General features: G+C 41.9%; 2 protein-coding genes across 2 annotated transcripts in view; one reads left to right on the top strand and one right to left on the bottom strand.

Moving 5' to 3' along the window:
* tmem175 (transmembrane protein 175) lies at positions 1-9,952 on the top strand. Its single transcript, XM_080893615.1, has 10 exons — positions 1-268; positions 698-736; positions 1,268-1,365; positions 1,465-1,516; positions 1,926-1,961; positions 2,053-2,136; positions 2,303-2,467; positions 2,650-2,728; positions 2,808-2,943; positions 4,032-9,952. The coding sequence occupies exons 1-10, from the start codon at positions 65-67 to the stop codon at positions 4,702-4,704; spliced, it is 1,566 nt and encodes a 521-aa protein (XP_080749741.1). The 5' UTR covers positions 1-64; the 3' UTR covers positions 4,705-9,952.
* Positions 9,922-18,551, bottom strand: part of cds1 (CDP-diacylglycerol synthase (phosphatidate cytidylyltransferase) 1) — a 27,998-nt gene continuing 19,368 nt past the window's right edge. The window contains exons 6-13 of the mRNA XM_080893616.1: positions 17,103-17,161; positions 16,230-16,312; positions 15,877-15,964; positions 14,318-14,386; positions 13,726-13,878; positions 13,300-13,419; positions 12,487-12,590; positions 9,922-11,037 (exon numbers count right to left, since the gene is read on the bottom strand). Of these exons, the coding sequence (XP_080749742.1) occupies positions 10,902-11,037; positions 12,487-12,590; positions 13,300-13,419; positions 13,726-13,878; positions 14,318-14,386; positions 15,877-15,964; positions 16,230-16,312; positions 17,103-17,161 (812 nt within the window). The 3' untranslated portion in view covers positions 9,922-10,901. The remainder of the gene's footprint in view (positions 11,038-12,486; positions 12,591-13,299; positions 13,420-13,725; positions 13,879-14,317; positions 14,387-15,876; positions 15,965-16,229; positions 16,313-17,102; positions 17,162-18,551) is intronic.

Genomic DNA, 18,551 nt, shown 5'->3' on the forward strand with positions numbered 1-18,551 from the left:
GCCTTCAGTCAGCTGTCTGTCCGCTGTGTGTGGATGAGCAGCACTCCCCAGCAGCTCCTCCAGGATGGGGGAAAACGACGACAGCGACATCATAGAGCATCACGTCGAGGAGGAGATGGAGAAGAAAGGTGCGAGGAGCTACGCAGCTTCCTCCTCCTTCCTGGAGAGCGTCAGTCCGTCCGAGAGAGAGGGCCACAGCAGCACCCAGTCCTCCCACAGACTGCTGGCCTACAGCGATGCTCTCATCTCCATTATCGCCACTGTCATGGTAGGAAACACGCCGAGCTTTGCAACACAGTCACAACATTTAGGTGATACAGTATTTGCAACAGAAGAAGCAAAACCAAACAGCAAAAAGTCCCACGGAATAGAAAATTCACAGTGAAGCGCAGATACGCAAATATTCCAATTCATGGAGCTTCTTCTCTCAACTGTTGTTTTACTGTCATAGTCAGACCCATCACACTGAGACAGGAAGAGAAAAAAATCTTATCTGCAAAATCTGTAACAGTGAAAACTCCAGTTAATTTCAAAATAAATAAATAACACTTATAGAAAGATTTCTGCCTAATTCATTACTGCTAATTGGGTCTCCTGGCCCCAAACACGCTGATCTAAGAGTCTAACATATCTGTGTATGTGCAGCACTGTATGTTTGAGTTGATCTGTCTCCTGATACAGTTTCATTTATCCACAGATTTTACCTGTTGCTCACACCAAAGTGGAAAATAATGAGGTAACGTCGGACTTTTTAAAAACGTATTTCAAGTTTTAGCAAAGCCGTGATATCCTTGTTATTCAGCTGAGCTTTCTGATGCAGCTTCTGATTTTGCAGTAAATGTAATAACAAGTTAACGTATTGTTTGTATTTACACTCTGCAAACTGTAAATAAAATCGTCACCAGCAGGGGGCAGTGTTTCTCCTGTGGTTACACTGAAATGCTTTCAGATGTGTGACGCCTGTTTTTGTTTTTGACGGTGAATTTTAGCCCCACCCTTATTTTCTTCAGGAGGCTTTGACGGGACGCCATTGTAAATGTGTTTCTAATGATTTGTTGCTGGTTGAATAAAGGCTACACTGACTCATCGCACCATCTTTTGGTACAAAATGGTATTACACCAAATTGCAACCTGAACTGGATCATCTTCCAGGTTGCTTCTCCAACATTCTCTGATGATAACTTTAGTTACTTTTGGAAGTTTTAAACTATCTTAATTCACATTAAGGACCTATAACAGGAAAATGCTGTAAAATCTTGTATTGCAGGAATTGAGGGAGAGTCTTCAGGGTCTACTCACCACAAAGATCGGCGTTTACTTGATGACATTCCTCATTGTGACTGTTGCCTGGGCTGCTCATATCAGGTTAGTAGTAGTGGTAATAGTATTAGTACTAATAGTATCATAGTACTAGTTATTTCTAAGACGCCCGTTTTCATTCTTTCTCTCCTCGTTTATCTTCAGGTTGTTTCAAGTTGTTGTTCGTATCGATGACTGTCTCGCACTTCTGAACCTCGTAAGTATAAAAATTACTTAAAGTGTTTTCAAAACGATAATGTCATTTTTTAAATTTGTAATTTAAGCCTGCCTACAAGATAATCTCAGGTTTTGTTTATCTCATGAAAGGATGATAATGAATGCATACTGATGTCTGTTTTTTTGATCAGGTGACATGCATCCTTATTTGTTTTTTATCCATGTCTGCATGTTGTTTGTCCCACGAAGCAGGGACAAGATGTTACTTGAGACTTACATGTGCATATACTCTTACTTAAATTCACCTTATGCTTACAGTTAGGCTGAGCAGAGACTATAGGCCTGTATAAATTGGCTTCAAATTTCATGGTGTTTTCTGTCAGCAGTCACATCATTTAGAGTATTTTGGTCATTTTTAGTCTGAACTTCTGCTTTTGCTTCTATTTCAGGCCTGCATGATGCTGATAACCTTCCTCCCCTACACAGTGAGTCTGAGTGTGTGAAACTGTTGACCCAGAATCAGTCACTGCTGAACGAACGACGCTCTCATTCAGTGGTGTCATCTACACTTTGCAGTTTTCTTTAATGGCGACCTTTCCTGAGAACATCCTCGGGATTTTACTCTTCTGTGGTTGTGTGATGGTGATCGGCGTCATTCAGGTGAGAAACTTAAACGTTAGATTGTCATCCTTCGGTAAGTCTGCTGCTCTGTTCAGTTTCCTAACTTCATTGAACCATTTATCTGCCTTAAGGTGTTGGGCGGCTGAAGCCTGTGGTTGCAGGGCGGTTTGCGTACGTTGTAATCCCGTGTGTCTTGTTTCTGTAGTCGGTGATTGTGTTGTACGCCTTCAGCCGCCCCTTCCTCCTGAATGAGCAGATCCAGATCTCAGAGAACCAGACCTTCTACAAACACCACATCCTCAAAGTCATCATGAAGGTTCCCATCATGTGCTTCTTCGCCAGCATCTTCTCCTTCATCTTCTTCCAGCTGGTTGGTGCTGCTACATTTATTTCCTTCATATTTTAAAAATGGACAATATATAAATGTCTTATTTTATGATTATAGGTGATCTCCGCTCTCACATTTCTTTGTTGTTTGCCAGTGAATAAAGTAACAAATCCAAAGCTGGTCAGAAACACTCTCCCAGTATCACGTTTTCATTTCTTCCTCAGTCTTACGTTCTCTTGGCCATCGTCATCTTCCTGCCTTACATCTCCCAGTGTTTGAAGTGGTGTCGCAGCAAAGCCATCGGTAAGAGCCGGACCGTACGGGAACTGTAAATAAGTGCTGACCTCTGGCCTTTGTACCAATCAACCCTCGTCCATTTCAGGTCAGGTGGAGGAAACTCCAGACTCCATGTTGTTCTACACCTACCTGCCTAACGAACCCCTCAGCAAAGAACGAGTGGAGGCTTTCAGCGACGGAGTTTATGCCATCGTAGCAACGCTTCTCATCTTGGACATATGGTTCGTTTCAGCTTTATCGGCTGTGCAACTTTCAAATATCCTTTGGGAGGGGCCTGTTTTACTGTCAGAGGAATTGAGTCAGTTTTTTGGTCATTTGGATGATCTGAACATTTAAATAGTCCACTATGAAAATCTAAGGTTAAAAAAACTAATTTGGCATAAAAAAAAAATGAAGGAAATGGTCGAAGAAAAGTATTTTTGACTTCAGTGTAAAGATCAGAGCCTGGTGACGTACCAAGAGTTGCTCATAATGATGAACTTCTTAGCATGATGATGTCCTTTAATAAATTCCCCCGAATGTTCGGACTAAATCCTGTCAAAGAAATGTTCAGAAGACGTCATGGCCCCTACATAAGGGGAAAAAGGAGGGTGGACAGTCGAAACAGTTGATGTAGACGGTGTGACGTCTGCAGTTTATCGAGCGTGTTGTGGCTGCGAAGCTGCACACACCTTTGATGAAGCCCCTCTTTGAAAGTTAGACTGACCAAAGTTTACAACATAGACACGTTTTAGTAAATATGAGCAATACCTAGATTTTTCTAACCAGTGTAAAAGATGGGCGTATTTACCGCGATGTCACCGATTGGTTTTTTAAGTCCCGCTTTGAAGCCTTGAAATGAGAGCTTCCAATGTTGATTGCAGAAAAACCAAGTGTGACAACGAGGGGAAGAAAATGTTTATGAATGTTGAGGCCATAAACTTCTATAGGAAGCCGAGTCATCCTGCAGCCACAGCTGTCACCATCTGGTGGTCGTCAGATAGAATGCACGATTAGGCCCCTCTGCATTTGTGGCATCTCTTAAACTGTCTAAATTTGCACCAGTTTACAGTATTTTTATTCATAACTACAATTTTTTGTTGGATGTTAAGACTCAAAATCAGGAACTTTCCAATCGAGGTCACAAATCTCAGAGTTGGCATCTGTATCTTTAATACACTCACTAAAAATACTTCAAAAATCAGTTTTGTATAAACTTCTCTGAGTAGCAGTGATTCTGTTACATTTTCTAGTGTGGGTTAAATGTAATACAAAGGTTATAATTGGAAAAACCTTCTAATGTTTAACTTCTCCGGTTCTTTCCTTCTAGCGAGGACAACGTCCCAGATCCCACAGTCGTGCAGAAGCAGTTTGGCGGCAGCCTGACAGCGGCTCTGCGGCTTTACGGCCCCGAGTACCTCGCCTACTTTGGTTCCTTCGCCACCGTCGGCCTTCTCTGGTTTGTCCATCACTCGCTTTTCCTCCATGTCACCAAGGCAACGCGCTTCATGGGCCTGCTGAACACCTTCTCGCTGGCGTTCGTCGGAGGTTTACCGTTAGCCTACCAGCTAACGCACGAGTTCCCGCCCAACTCTCACAATGAGCTGGAAGCCATTCAGATTAGCTGTGTGATCATTTTCTTCGCCGGTATTTTTCAGCTCGCCATTTGGGTGGTCGCTCTGTACAACGAACAGGAAACTCTGCACCCCTACGTGCGATACGGTGGACGTGAGCACGTGCTTATGCTAGCTAAGCTGGCTCTGTACCCCTGCATAGCTTTGGGGACGTTTTTCCTCACGTGCATTTTGAGTAAATTTAGTGCCCCGATTTTCCACCTGATGGAGATCACGGTGCCTTTTGCTTTTCTAGTGTTGAGGATTTTGGTGCGTCTCGGGTTAGCGCTGCTGCGGCTACTTTTCTGTCCTGACAGGTCCGATCGGAGGATCGTCATAGAGGAGGAAGCTGACGAAACAAGAGTGCCATTTAATGCTCTAGTTACATAGGGGACGTGGACAGGGAACTGATGCTAACTGACAGATCTGAGAGGCAACGTTGCTGAAGGGCTTGGTCTGTGAATGTGCTTATATTTGACCTCATGAGGAGCCTGCTGGGCTTCACACCGGCAACAAGATAGAAAGCATTTAGACCGGTTTAAATGTTGAGAGCATCGGTGTAAATGGGATTAGATATAAACCATGTGCACTGAAGGAGATTTATTAGGGAAATACTTAGTGGAGCAGAGCGGTGAAGAACAGAGCTGATACTGACGGCCAGAGCCTATTCGTTCATTATTTTCTTTACAGTAACATGAAGAGTACCAGTGCAGGTTTAATCAGCAGTTAATCAATGTGATTCAATCATTGTGTTTTAGTTTTATTACTTCATGTGCAGAGCACGGTCCGTCCAGCCGCTATCAGTTAACTGAGCCTTACAGAATAGCCTCTAATCACCCACCGAGGATTTTCTGAGCATGCTCAGACGCCCCCTGCAGGACATCCATGAGCTGACGGTGTGGCAGGAGAAGTCTTTCTGTCAAACTGGTCTCCTTTGTGACACGTTAGCAATCGGACGAGGCTTTAAGTCTTGAGTGTTGGCACTTTAAAAATACTTCTAATCAGGAGAGGCCATAACTTTTCAAATTGCACTATATTTCCATCACGTGTATGTTAGTGTCTAATAACCGCAGTAATGTGTGACTTTTTTAAATTTATGTCGCTATTGCATCGTCCACATCATGCACTCTGTATACGTTACCTTGACTACATGATTATTACGTCCCGATTTACAGAAAATATGTGAAAATCCAAGTTTTAAGGCGTCGCTGTAGCTTCCTGGGGTGTAACGAGGGTATTTGCAGAGGCCCGATTTTGCCCTGAGGCCATCGACTGTATGTCCGCCCGCCACCACCCAACCCACCCGGCTGTCCTGTCTCTAAAAAGCCCCCAAAAACTAAATAAGTTTTCCCTTCACATATATAGCAAGTTCAGGTGTCTTGTAAATGCAGTCTGTCATTTCTTGAAGTGTAAAAAAAGCTAAATTTGCACAATAATTAATAAGGCGATAAATATTTTAGCCATTACTCCAATATTTTAGATTTCTACATTTCAAAAAATAAGTTGGAGAAATCAAACATTAAATAAACATGTAAATGTAGAACATGTCAGATTATGCATGTTTGAGGCTTGTTTTGTTTTTGCATTAACACCAAGTTTTATGAAAAACTGAAGATTTGGCAGATAACATTAACTGACCTAAACAAGTCATTTTTTAAATGGGGAGGGTGGTAAACCTTTCTCCAGTAGGGGGCGCTGTTGTTATTGATGTACTGAAGCCACTTTAGTCCAGATGTGTTGCTCCATGATGCTGATATTTGTTTGTTTTTTCGTCTGACTCAAAGAAAACTATGATGCACTTTAATAGAAACCTTCCAGAGGATGCAGAAAAGTTTGTCTGTGTTTGCTTTGTTTGTCTGAGTCGTTCTGCTTTCATATCCCGGCTGCACTACAGTGCATCGTTTTAGTTTGCGGGTATTCATAACTGATCATTCAGGCCTTGTACTTGTACAAGTTAAATGCAGGATATCTTTCCGTTGTCTGGCTTCACGAACCCCGACAGCCCCAATCAGGCCAAGCAGTCACACGAAGGTTGTTATCAAGCTGATAACATAGCTAATAGCATGATCACGTGGGCAGCAGTGACTGATTTTTATGTAGTGCACTACTAGAAAAATCTGAGGTGGTTAAACACAAAACAGACTGAAAGCACCGCGGCTGCTGAACCACCTTTGTAATACTAAAACCCAGGTTTAGTCTCAAGTTACCTGGATAAGCCAAAATCCTGCTGTTGGTGTTGGTGGCTGTTATTGGTAGGAGCAGCAAAGTTGTTAAGTTTTGTCACTGTATAACTTTCCCATTTATCCTGATACTTCTCATGGTGAAAATAATGAACACAAAATGGCATTAACATCTTTATGTATTACAACCCAGTCACTTCTTTGCTTCCTTTAGAAGTTACATTTTTATTGTCTTTATCTGCTCGGTGGTGTGTTTAAAGCTCAGAGTCGATAGGAAACGTCTGAGCAGCTCTTTATGCTTACATGTGTGTTAGTAACGGCTCTACCAGTGCAAACTCCACAATTGTTCTTTCACTCTGTGCAAAATCTCTCTTTTCCTAACTGTCAGGCTTTGTTTTGTGAATAAATCTGAAGTTGATCCTTTAATGTAAAAGTGATTTGTCTTTTCATTATCAAAAACACGAATCGGAATAAAAACATTTTAAAGAAAAGTCTTTATTTACCTCCGTACATTAAACACCTTCACAATCTCTCTATTAAGATATCAGTGTGTTTATTTACCGTACTTTGTATTGCCCCTAATGTTAAACAGCATTATTCCTCAGTAGATACACATTTTCCTTATCCATCTCATTAGAAAACATTTCTGCTCAAATCAAACCAAATGTACACAAAATGATAAATTAAAAACAACAACTGAAAGTCTGCATCGTCACCTGACAGCTACCTGTTCTCTTTTCTACCTTTGTGTGCAACGTGGTAGGAAAGTATAAATTAGTATGCACGTGTGTCGTGGAACTACAGCTGTAAATATGGAGTCTCAAGTGTCCCAGTGAAATAATATACATCTTAAGTATATCAATTAAAGATTGATTAGATAGCCACAGCTATAGCTCACCTGGCCAGGTAACAAAGACTTGAGTCCCACCTGCTGCTCATTCGCTCCATACTTTCCAGATTACAACCTGAACTGTGCTGCTTAAAGAGAAAAAAGGTTAAACTGGTAGTGTGCAATAAACAGGCGTGGGTAGGACTAAAAAGAAATATTAGATCGGTAGAAGAACAGCAAACACTCCAACACCCACTGGGAAATGAATCCACACCGTCAGACTGACCGATGGTGTTGATTATGATCATTATGGGAGCTGAATTTAAGAGACTGGAGGAATCAGTAATATAGCATTTAACAAAGTATATCTATTTTTAAATAAAAGGCACTTCTAAAGTTCGCTCATTATCCTTCCAGACAATACACAGAGTCATTACCTGGGACAGCAGCTAGTTTGTATACACATTTTGAATTAATTTACGAGTCACATTATTCCACTGGCACACTCCAGGCTCCATATAAATCCATTCTAACATAATTCTGAGTCAATTCCTGCTCCACTTTTGGTCAGATCTCTTTAGTGTTGACACGTCGGTCCAGACGTCTGCGTCCTTCGCTGCTTCTGTGAATGCTGAGGGGTGCGTAAAGAAAAGCGCGTAAAGCGGTAGTTAAAAGATTTACACAGTACGATACAGCTGGTCCCAAAAATTCAACCTGAACCGCTCGTTCACATCTTGGAATCTACGATGAAAAAACGAACAGAACAAACCGGACGAATAAATTAAAATATCCTCGTTGACCAACGACTGAAGCGTGTGAACACAACACAGATCCAGATGTCAGCACTCCAACCCAATTCCAAACTCTCACCTTCCAGGTTTGAGTGTTTTGGGATGAGCAGGGAAAGTCGGGACAGGAGAGATCTGACTCCCATCTGACTCCCAGAGCTTTTTCACTAACAGAAGAAAATCAGTGTTGATCAAACAGTGCTTTGGTAAACGTCTCTGTGAAAGGATCTGGATACAAACAGAGAATCTCTTTGCAAACGTAGCGTCGTAACACGTGAAAAACATAAATACGAATCATCACATTTCCTCTGACATTAAAATTATCCGATCCATACTCTAAAGAATCAAACTACAACTTGCATTTATAGCTAATAAAACCACCTCCCAGAGTTCTTTGTACACCTAAAGAAGTGTTTTATATACTGTACATACACTCCATCGTACAGTATATAGGCTCTACATTTAATCTCATGTTATCATTGATAACATTTTGTATTGCAATCTACATTCAAACTTAGAAAACATTGATTTGATGTGCAAAAACACCCTAAAGCATCCAAAAATGATCTGATGGAAACCTCCCCCTCAAACACCACCACCACCCCCACAGATCAACTAAAATCACTGGTTGAAGGAAACCGTTTCACATCTCGGGAAATGTGCTCATTTGTTTTCTTTCCAAGAGTCTGATGTGAAGATTCAGTCCTGTGTGAGCAGCGAGTCATTCCTATAAAGCTCACAGATCAACACGCGTCCTTCAAACTCTCTGTCACTGACTTGCTAATTAGCAACCCTGCAGAGTAAGGAGTAAGGATACAGAGACCAGAGGGCAGCTTTGCAGGCTGTTGCAGTTTTCCACCAACTTAAAGTTGTTCCCTGTGTAATCTAATCTGTACAGTGCGCGTTTTAGGATTTTTGTGAGGATGGAAATGACCTCACTGCCATGGACGAATATGTCTGTGGATCCAGATATCAGGGTGGGGATTAGGACTAATTTCTGGAATTTTCTTGAACATCACAATTTTTTCTGTTTCTTATATTAATTATTATGCATTTGTGTTGTTCGGGATATAAAATGTGCAATTTTGTCCAATCTCTAGAACGATAAAACATTATTTCAGTTACATCATGGATTCAAATCTGGACTGAGTCAGGCGCTGCGCCTCTGGTTACATTTTTAAAGTCAAATCCAAAACTGCTCAAGTGAAACGTCGAAATAGACAAACGACGAATAAACCAGTTGCTAGACTGACTCTAGATTCCAAATAGGCAGTGACTTCAATATAAACGTGCTTCCTCTTTCTTTTGGGAAAAAGTAAGCTATGCATTTAGCGTTGCCTTGCAGGTATTCTCATCTCCAAACGGCCCATAACAAACCAGGAAAAACCCGGAACAAGGGAAATGAGTCGTAAAGGAGAGAAATTAGTACAATAACTTTTACACTTGCATACGAGTCTGTTTGAAACTGTTCCTGCCCACTCATGTGACGTTTATGTGGGATTTTTGGGGTTTCTCTGTATTATTGTAGAGTCTTTACCTTACAATATAAAGCGCCTTGAGGCGACTGCTGTTGTGATTTGGTGCTATATAATAGGTATAGTAATGACACTATAAAACTATGTTCTGCTGCTCCACATTTGTGACTTTTTAAAAACTTTTCCATTGATCTTTATAATATTTTCTATATTTTCTACTGTATTGCTGTGCTTATAGACAGAGAGGACAGTGCTACTGATCTTTTTGTCAGCTCAAAGACAGAAAACCACTGACTACATTTCCCACAAACCACTATTCAACCTATTCCTTTAAATTATCTTTTTTTTTTTTTTTTTTTTTTTTTTACAGTCAAGCAAAGGGTCACCCAAACACCTCTACATTGCTACCTGTTAAAAATCTAATTTCTTCATGCTCAAAGCTACAAATGAGTTACATCTCTTTTTTTTTTGCATATCACTTCTCATAGCTTAAAAGTCTTTTTCTGCAGCAGGTCACATAAAGTAGTAATATATTATATGCATTGATTGCTAAATAGTTTCAGTAGATTTATGTACAACATTATTCGAGTGCTGAGTGTGCAGCTGATGCTGTTAACATGCCTACAGTCGTTTGACTATTATTGTGCGAGTTATTTTAGATTTAGTCAGAAACCTAAAAGCTAAATGTTGTGGAAGTGGAGACTAAGCATGGCTTCATTTAGCAGTATGTTTGACAACCCTGCTGCATCACTACTTCACCCACACCCAGGTCTGTTTGCTGTAACTCAGGTCCACGTGCTCAACACTTTGGGCCCAGTTTATGCTGGTAAAAGCTTCTTAAATCATTTTTAAAATCTAAATGTAGTGCAATATTTGCCGTCCACAGCGAATCTGCACGTCGACCCTCCACTGAGAAAGCTGCGTGCTTTACAGTCACTGTTGTTGAGCGAGTACATCTTTTTCTTCAGTGTGTGTTTTAAGGATGACGGCGGCCCGTTCACTCGTGAAGCGTGCTGCAGCTGATGCCAGTCCAAGTGAAAAGCAACGCAGCCACCTTTCTTTTCCTTTTTGTTTTTAGTTTCTTTCCTACTAGATTGTTCCTTGTAGTCACCTCAGGTTCAAAGTTGTGATCTTGAGCTGATTGGAAGTTGAACGAAGAGCCGACAGGATGACGATGGATGCTCCGATATATGCCAGAAATCACACACATACCATACGGCTGTTCTGCATGCGTGCCTGCGTGTACATGCTTACGCCAACTTTGAAAACCGTCTCGCACGCTCCCAGGTCATCGCCCTGTGGAGGTGGTGCCGCGTCACTCGGCCTGGACAGCAGCAGGTGGGAGGATGCCCTTGTCTCTCAGGTGGGACTGCAGAGTATGGAAGATGCCGAGCTGCTGCTCAGGCTGGAGCAGCAGCAGTTGCTGCAGCACTTTGCTGGGGTTCGGACCTCTGCAAGAGGAAAGAAATTCAAGCTTCAAGTTTGGCAATTAAAGCAAAATAAGGCACGAGAGCACTCAAACTTTCCTTTCATCAGGGGGAAGGCGAGAACCTCCAGTAACCACTACAGAAAAAAGGAACCAACAAGCTGCAAGTGACGTTTTGAACTACTGACTGAAATTTCACAAAGAGTGAAATACATAGACTGTACGTAAAGATGGATGGATTGGCTTGAGCTGAGCATTTCGGCCGTCGTCATCTTTTCAAACTAGAAGCTCTTGGACACCGTTGGTGGTCATCTGATTGTTGGGGTTTCTCTGTATTATTGTAGAGTCCTTACCTTTCGATATAAAGCACGTTGAGGTGACTGCTATTGTGATTTTGCACCTTATAAATAAAACTGAACTGAAGTTAGCCGAGTTGGATTGACATTTTTGAAGAACAGTTACAGAAGTCAAAGTATTTTTGCTCGATGCCCACGTTAACGTCATTTTGAAACAACATCCACCTGTTTATCCTGATGGCGAGTGAGACTGATGTGAGGTTTTTCAAATAGCTTTCCTTTGACATCTGGAACGTTTTGGATTATTTAAACCAGACCAGCTATATTGTGTCAGTAATTTTACACAATCTGGTAAAATTTGATTCCAGTGTCACCTTTAGTCACATGACCCTCTGACCCTGACAGCATGTAGCCGGCGGTAGGGCTGCTCAATTAATCGAATTTTAATCTCGATTACGATCTGGGCTTTCAACGATCATTAAAAATGACTGAGCCGATTATTAGCCCCTCCCTCGTGCTTTACTCTCGCGCTGCTCCGTGTGGCAAATCGAGCGCACCTCTCTGCGTTTCGAACACGTGTCACAACAATTGAGAGGACCCGAGGGAAGCTCGGAAAGCTAAGCAGAAGTTATTTGGAGAGGAGAGTGACTGCTGTTGGTTGAAAAGAGGTAAAAACCCTTCAGTTGTGTGGAAGTCAGACGCGGAGTCAGACGTGGATCAAGTAGACACAGTGTGTAAACTTTGCTACAGTGTCGTAGCTGCACCACAGAGCAACACTGCAAAGTTCACTAAACATAGATGTTTACATTTTTCATTTATTTCTTATATTGCAAACATTTGCACTGTTATCAGTATTTGCACACTATTTTATATTATTTTTTGACAATCTTGAAAGTCATTATTCAATACATTGTTATTGTTAAATAAATATCGTCAAATAATCAAGATCTCAATTTCAGTGAAAATAATCGTGATTATCATTTTTGCCATAATCGAGCAGCCCTAGTCGGCGGTCGTGGCTCATATACTGTGGCTGAGGGGTTTGTGAACTGCCTTGCCAGTAAAATCAATTAAAATTACACACGATTGAAACACCTCTAAATGTTCAAAAGACGGAACTACCACAGCAGCACAAAGTTCCTCTATGAGAACTCATTAACATTGCCACCGCTTCCTACCTGACAAAGCTGGCAATATAGACGTGTGTGAAGGTGGCCATCAGGTACTGGCAGTCGAAGCGGTCCATGATGCCTCCATGGCCAGGGATGGTATTGGCAAAGTCCTGAAGGAGAAGACACATAGCATGCTATAGCATCAAAGCTGTGCTTTTGTCCATAATAAAACTATAGTGTGTGGAAAAGATGCTATTTTTAAAGATCGCTTGTCAAATAGGTGTCACTAGGTGAAGATATGCTACACAGGCCACCAGGAATGCACACAAAAAACCACAAACCACTGGTGGCTACAGCTTAATCTGACAGCCTGAAGTAATGAATGCATTAGTGACTAAGCAAACAATGCTGAGCTGCCTGCCACTTTAAATACAATCTCAGCGAGTAAACACAACTGAAGTGGTCCAACCAGTTTCTGCAACATTTCAACCGTCGCTCTCTCTAATACTAATCTGTGACAGTGAGTGTATGAGCTGGAGCTCCAGCTAACTACTACCACTCACTCGGGTCGCAGAAACTAACAACACTTAAATCTCACCTGGAAAACAGATTGAACAAAAAACTGCATCAAACAGAAAGTGTGAAACAAAAGCCCTGGAGTATCCTGGATGAACAGGAGAGGAAAGCAGATGAACTACACAGGCCCTCAGAGAGCACATCCGCTCAGCCCTCCTATCAGAATATTTAGAGATGTGTTCCTCCTCTGTCCATGATCCACATTTACATCAAACTCAATAAAATTAGGCCTCTTATCCAATCCCGCTGACAAACAGATAAACAGGAGTGAACGCACGGAGAAGAAACGGAGATGCTCTTTACTTTGATTTTAAAAGCTCGCTTGAAGCCGCTGGCAAAGAAGCCGCCAAACGGTCCGATGAGAGATCCAAAAGACGAGAGGAAGATGCTGTGGATCGCGAAGGGATACAGGTTGACAGTTTTCTGCAAGAGAGGCAAGAAGAGACAAAACAAATATTGAAAAGTTATTTAATCAAAGCCATTTTAATCTGATCTGCAGAGCAAGACTAAAAATCTGGAGCTGGAAATGACCATGAGCATCACTTTTAATGACATCGTGTTAGTTGTCTGCATTGAAGAAATAAACTAAATAATGTAGCATCTGCAAAACATTTCTGATGATTTCAGGCGGAGTACTGCATAGGTCTTTTAGACTTTAGAGTTCATTCTAAAATCTCTTAATGTCGTCATGATTATGACTCCTAAAGAAAGACAAGAACAGAGTCTTACCCATGTCAGTGTGTTTTGTAGCACAGTGGGAAGTGTGTACTCCTGCATCACAAAGATGTCAGACGGCTCACATTCGACTGTGAAGCTGTTTGACTCACTGTTGAAGCCCACGGGACACACAAAGCACTGGAACTGAGAGAGGAGGTAGGCCAGCTGAGGGAACGCAAAGGAAACATTAGCTTCTGAAACAACCACCTGTGAGATGCAAACGAATGTGAAGCACAATCGTGATCGAAAAAAATGAGGCTGAAAAATGGCTATTTTGGTCCCGACAGCCATTAAATTGCAAAAAAATCGAAATTCCAACAACATCCAAGCATATTTCACATTTTTTTCCTGTGACTAAGAGTCACGTGACTTTTATAAAAATGTCCTGGCAGTTGTAAGAGTGATAGGAAACTGCCAACAATCACAACCCTAACAGTGAAATACAGATTGGCGACAGCTGCTCCTTATCTACAGTAGCAACGCAGAAGAAAGGCAACATCTATGTTTCCTTTGATTTGTCTGCTTCCATAAACAGCTCTGCATAGCAGGAAATGCTGACCATGTGAGTCAAAGCAAAAATGTAAAAAACAAGAAGCGTACTCACAATGAAGCCAAAGACGACAGTGGCGAAAAACCCTCCGATGAAACCCTCCCAGGTCTTCTTGGGTGAGAGCTGCGGGGCGTGAGAAACACAAACACAAGGCTTCTTTCACATCAACATGACGTGTGGTTTTTACTCAGTCTCACCACAAACTACTCGTGATTTCAAATAAATCTTTTTTTCTGCCCTCAGCTCCGATCTGCTGAGTCTGTACAGCAGCAGCGGCTGTCATCAGATGATGAAGGGTTCAACATCCATTAGATTTACAGTTCAAGACCTGTATCTGACTATTTCAGTGCTTTAACAGTGCATGTTTTTAATGAGTCTGATAGCAATGCTGCCTGGAAGAGCTGCAGTTACAGTGAGGGAAATAAATAAATACTTGACCCCCATCGACTCCCTACCAAGCTGTTACGGCTTGAAAAGTGCTTGCAAAGTACCCCTGCTCAAGAAGGCCCATGTTCAGGCCTGACTCAGGTTTGTTAGCGAACACCTGAATGACTCAGATGAGACCAAACTGAATCGTCTGCATTAGTCCTCTCCGCACAGTTCAAGGGAAAACAATGCCGACTACGGCATGTTTCCATGCTTTTTTTTCCCCCCTACCCACAGCACAAGACCGCTGCATCACATTGAGGAAAAAGATGGAAAAATCTTTAACAAGAACCTCCTTCACTCTGGAGTGGCACAAGAAGCAGCATGTGGAGGCCATGGAGTCGCCCGGTCAGCCTCTGGACCCACAGAGAGCCCAGAAGCTTTGTGTCTCCCAGTGAGAAACTAGAAACCTTAAAGACTCTGAGAGGCTCTGCAGAGAGCAGTGGCTAAAAATCTCTGCTGTGATGTGCACGAACCTGGGGACTGACTACGAGAACTTCTTAACAGCCGTGCTTGCCCACAACAGCTACTCCACCAAGTACTACACCATGTCCTCTGAGAGGCTCAAATCCCTAAAACAAAGTAATTTGTTGGAGAATGCGTTTTTCTTCATTTTCTATCTTAAACTATTAAAGCAAACTTACCACTGAATCATAGTTGGCTCATTTCTTGGTAAGTGGTTAAAATGATGACTTTAACAGACAATCAAATGCTTATTTCTCCCACTGGCTAGTTACTGTTGCTATGAATTACATTTCCTCTGAAACACTGGAGCATCTCTCCTCAGTACTTGGAGAATCCAACCTGACCTTATTATAACTACTTGGATCTCCATGCAGATGCCCTGTGAGGCAAATTTCAACCACCTGTTTTGATACTGAGGCAGACTGTGAAGCAGTCGGCACATGAGTCTGATAAAACATTCATCACCACTGACGCTGAACATTTATTAGTTTTGAGCTCACGCTGTGTTTCACAATGAAAGCAACTCTTTAACAAACTGAAGGGAGACTCTCTTTACGTATGTTTTCCACAACAGCTTCTGCAGGTCTCATCTATAGACTGTATATAAATGAGGGACATAGTCGCCATGAGATCATCCACTGAAAAGAGGTTCAGTTTTCCGATTTCTCATACCTTAAATTTCATCAGCATGAAATAGAAATTCAAAGCCATTTCTAATTTACCTTAATGAGTGGAGTCCTCCCAAAGAAGAACCCAAACAGGTAGGCCATGATGTCATTGCAGATCACTATGGAGATGGGGACGATGAACCTGAAAAACAGGAATTTCAGCGATGATGAGAGGTAAGAATCAGTATCTGACTTGGCTCAAAAATGCTTCTGCCCTCTAATGACTTATTTTTTCCTCTTACTTAAAACTTTATTGGTGTGACTTAATTTTTAAATGCACTGTTGCCTTTTTAAGAAGCCTGCACAAAGCGAACTCCGACAGTGGGCACACAGTTGCGATGAAACATATAAAACAGTGATAGTCAGACACAGGGCAGCTTCCTCTAGTCTTTCTTTGTCCTGCTTACCAGATCATTCCTTCAAACAGGTTCTGAATGACAAGGTGGGACTGAGTTACCACAATCAACAGGGTCACATGGGTCCAAGCAAACTGGAATGGCAAACACAAACACAAACACCACAGTGTCACTGCACTGGAATGTAGCCGTGCCTGCTCAGAAAGTCGGATCATGTCAGAAATAGTGGAAACAAACAGAAGGACAGGCGGACATGCTGGACGGCACTGACAGAGCCACACAGCAGATCAGATGGTGCAGAAATGTGAAAAACATCAAAAGAAAAGCAGGCAGCAGTGAGAGAACTGATTCCTGTGGAGACGCATGCAACTAAATTATTACAATACTAGAAACAAAGACAGCAGCACAATTAAACCATTCTAAAATATTAGTATACAATGAGCAGTTTAGCCTGAAAACAATCATGTTGGATGAAAGAAAGGGTGGCTCTTCCCTTTGTGGCCGCCTTTCCTGAGAAATGTTTGCATTCGTGCTATTTGTAGCAATTTGCATAAATTTGTATGTGAGATAACATTAAAATTGAAATTAAGTTAGTCATTAAAATTTGTTTAGTTGATAAAATGTGGAGCATAAAGGTGGCTACAGACAGAAATAAGCAAAGCAGGTGCACATAAATGAAATACAGCTGGAGCCACTGCAGAAGTCCTGCACTCATCTGGGATCAAACGCTGTGTCGGTGTGGACAGAGAGCTAATGCAGGATAACATTTAATGACAAACACGACCTAAAAAGCCTTCCGCAGGCATGAGATGAGTTTCTAAATTCCTCTGAGTGAGACAGAAGAAGCAGGAAGCCATGAGAGGGGATGGATGAGAAGGTTAGTGGTGCAGCAGAGGAGTAGATGGTTACTTGGCTGATACACACCATATAAAACTGCAGGCGGTAATGTTTCTTCACTAAACTCAGCACAAACATGCAGAAACCTGTGAAAGAGCAGACGACATGCTGTCAGTTTTTACTCCAAGATGAACAACAAGTGTACGCTATAATCAAAAATATCAAGACTCATAACACATGATGTAGTGTTTCAGGGGGATGTGGGAGACATGCTTGTGATTGGACACTTCTCAGTTTTCCTTCACAGAAAGTCTCTGGGCATTTAACCTTCGGTAACTCTGATGTTACACTGATTTGAGCCAAGACTTGGTGCAGCTGAGACCTTGTGTGTGAGCTTTTTCTAGGACAGACCCTCTGCAGAGTTGGTACTGTGGCAGGTTAAGAAGACCATGTGTAGTTCAAAATGTCTCAGATGCCAAATGGTGCTCGTCTTACATTAAACTGCACTTTGTTCTGTAAAGAAGAAGTTAATCTTAATTTCTAAACCTAGTTATTTCTGCACTTCTGCGCTTGCTACTAAGAGACAGATTAAAATAAAATAAAAAACTTTAGTTTTTCCACTGGCCTTAACACTGAAAACAATATGAATGCACGAAGATGTTTGTTTTTATTTAAACACAGCGGCTGTGTGGTGGAGGTGTGGTCTGCAGATGAGGGGTGGTGCAGTGGGCTCGAGGGGCAGTGCCAGGAAGGCTGAAAACTATCTGGTAATGATACTCGGGCTATTTCAGTGACTCCGGTACCGACAGATGGAGACAGCTGGAAAGCTGGCGAGGCGTGTACCAGTTAATACAGAATCATCACAAGCATGCCGAGTGCCTCGGGTCTTTACTGGGGGTTGCAGGCAGCTTTTGCATTTGGTCCATTTTTGGGTCAGTGTTTTTAAACGTTAAAAGTTACACAAGAACAGTAGGAGTGTAAAGATCCAAATCCACAGTTTGTTTCGTTGGGTTAGGTTCCTACCTCAGCTTATTTTGGGGGGTGACAGTGGGGATTCACTTGCCTTTATCCTAAATGGGACAGTTTTTTCTACAAAATAGTTTGTTAGAAAAATGTCACTTTTATTCAGCACAGATAGAAATTGAAATTAGTGGCTACTTAGCAGGAAACTCCAAGAACTCTATTTCACTGTTAAGGAGATCATCTGTAGCCTTAACCCAGTGTGAATCTAACATATCCATTCCAACACAAAATACCTGCAATATTTCCCCAATCAGAGCTCCACTAATAAAAGTAATCAAGTGAAAATCGGGCCCCAGTGAGTAAGGTGGAATCCATCAGAGTGAAATACCAAAAGATGAAAAAGGTTAAACATGCATGGCAGCACTCAGTGAGAACATCTGCCATCCCTCAGTGGGCTCAGCCCTCGGCATATGAATGTTAATTAACATCTCCTGGTAATACTAATCCTGTGCAAAGAGGGCTTTTGCATGACTCTGAAATACTCCTCCAGGCTCATGATTTGAGCTGTGCAGT

This window comes from Rhamphochromis sp. 'chilingali', assembly GCF_963969265.1.
Source record: "Rhamphochromis sp. 'chilingali' genome assembly, chromosome: 10".
Lineage (NCBI taxonomy): Eukaryota > Metazoa > Chordata > Actinopteri > Cichliformes > Cichlidae > Rhamphochromis > Rhamphochromis sp. 'chilingali'.

Bases quoted from the DNA above. Each gene is read 5' to 3' on its own strand.
- tmem175 (XM_080893615.1), top strand. From the start codon at position 65: ATGGGGGAAAACGACGACAGCGACATCATAGAGCATCACGTCGAGGAG. The intron at 269-697 runs GTAGGAAACACG...ATTTATCCACAG, and splicing joins CCATTATCGCCACTGTCATG to ATTTTACCTGTTGCTCACAC. The intron at 2,944-4,031 runs GTTCGTTTCAGC...CTTTCCTTCTAG, and splicing joins CTTCTCATCTTGGACATATG to CGAGGACAACGTCCCAGATC.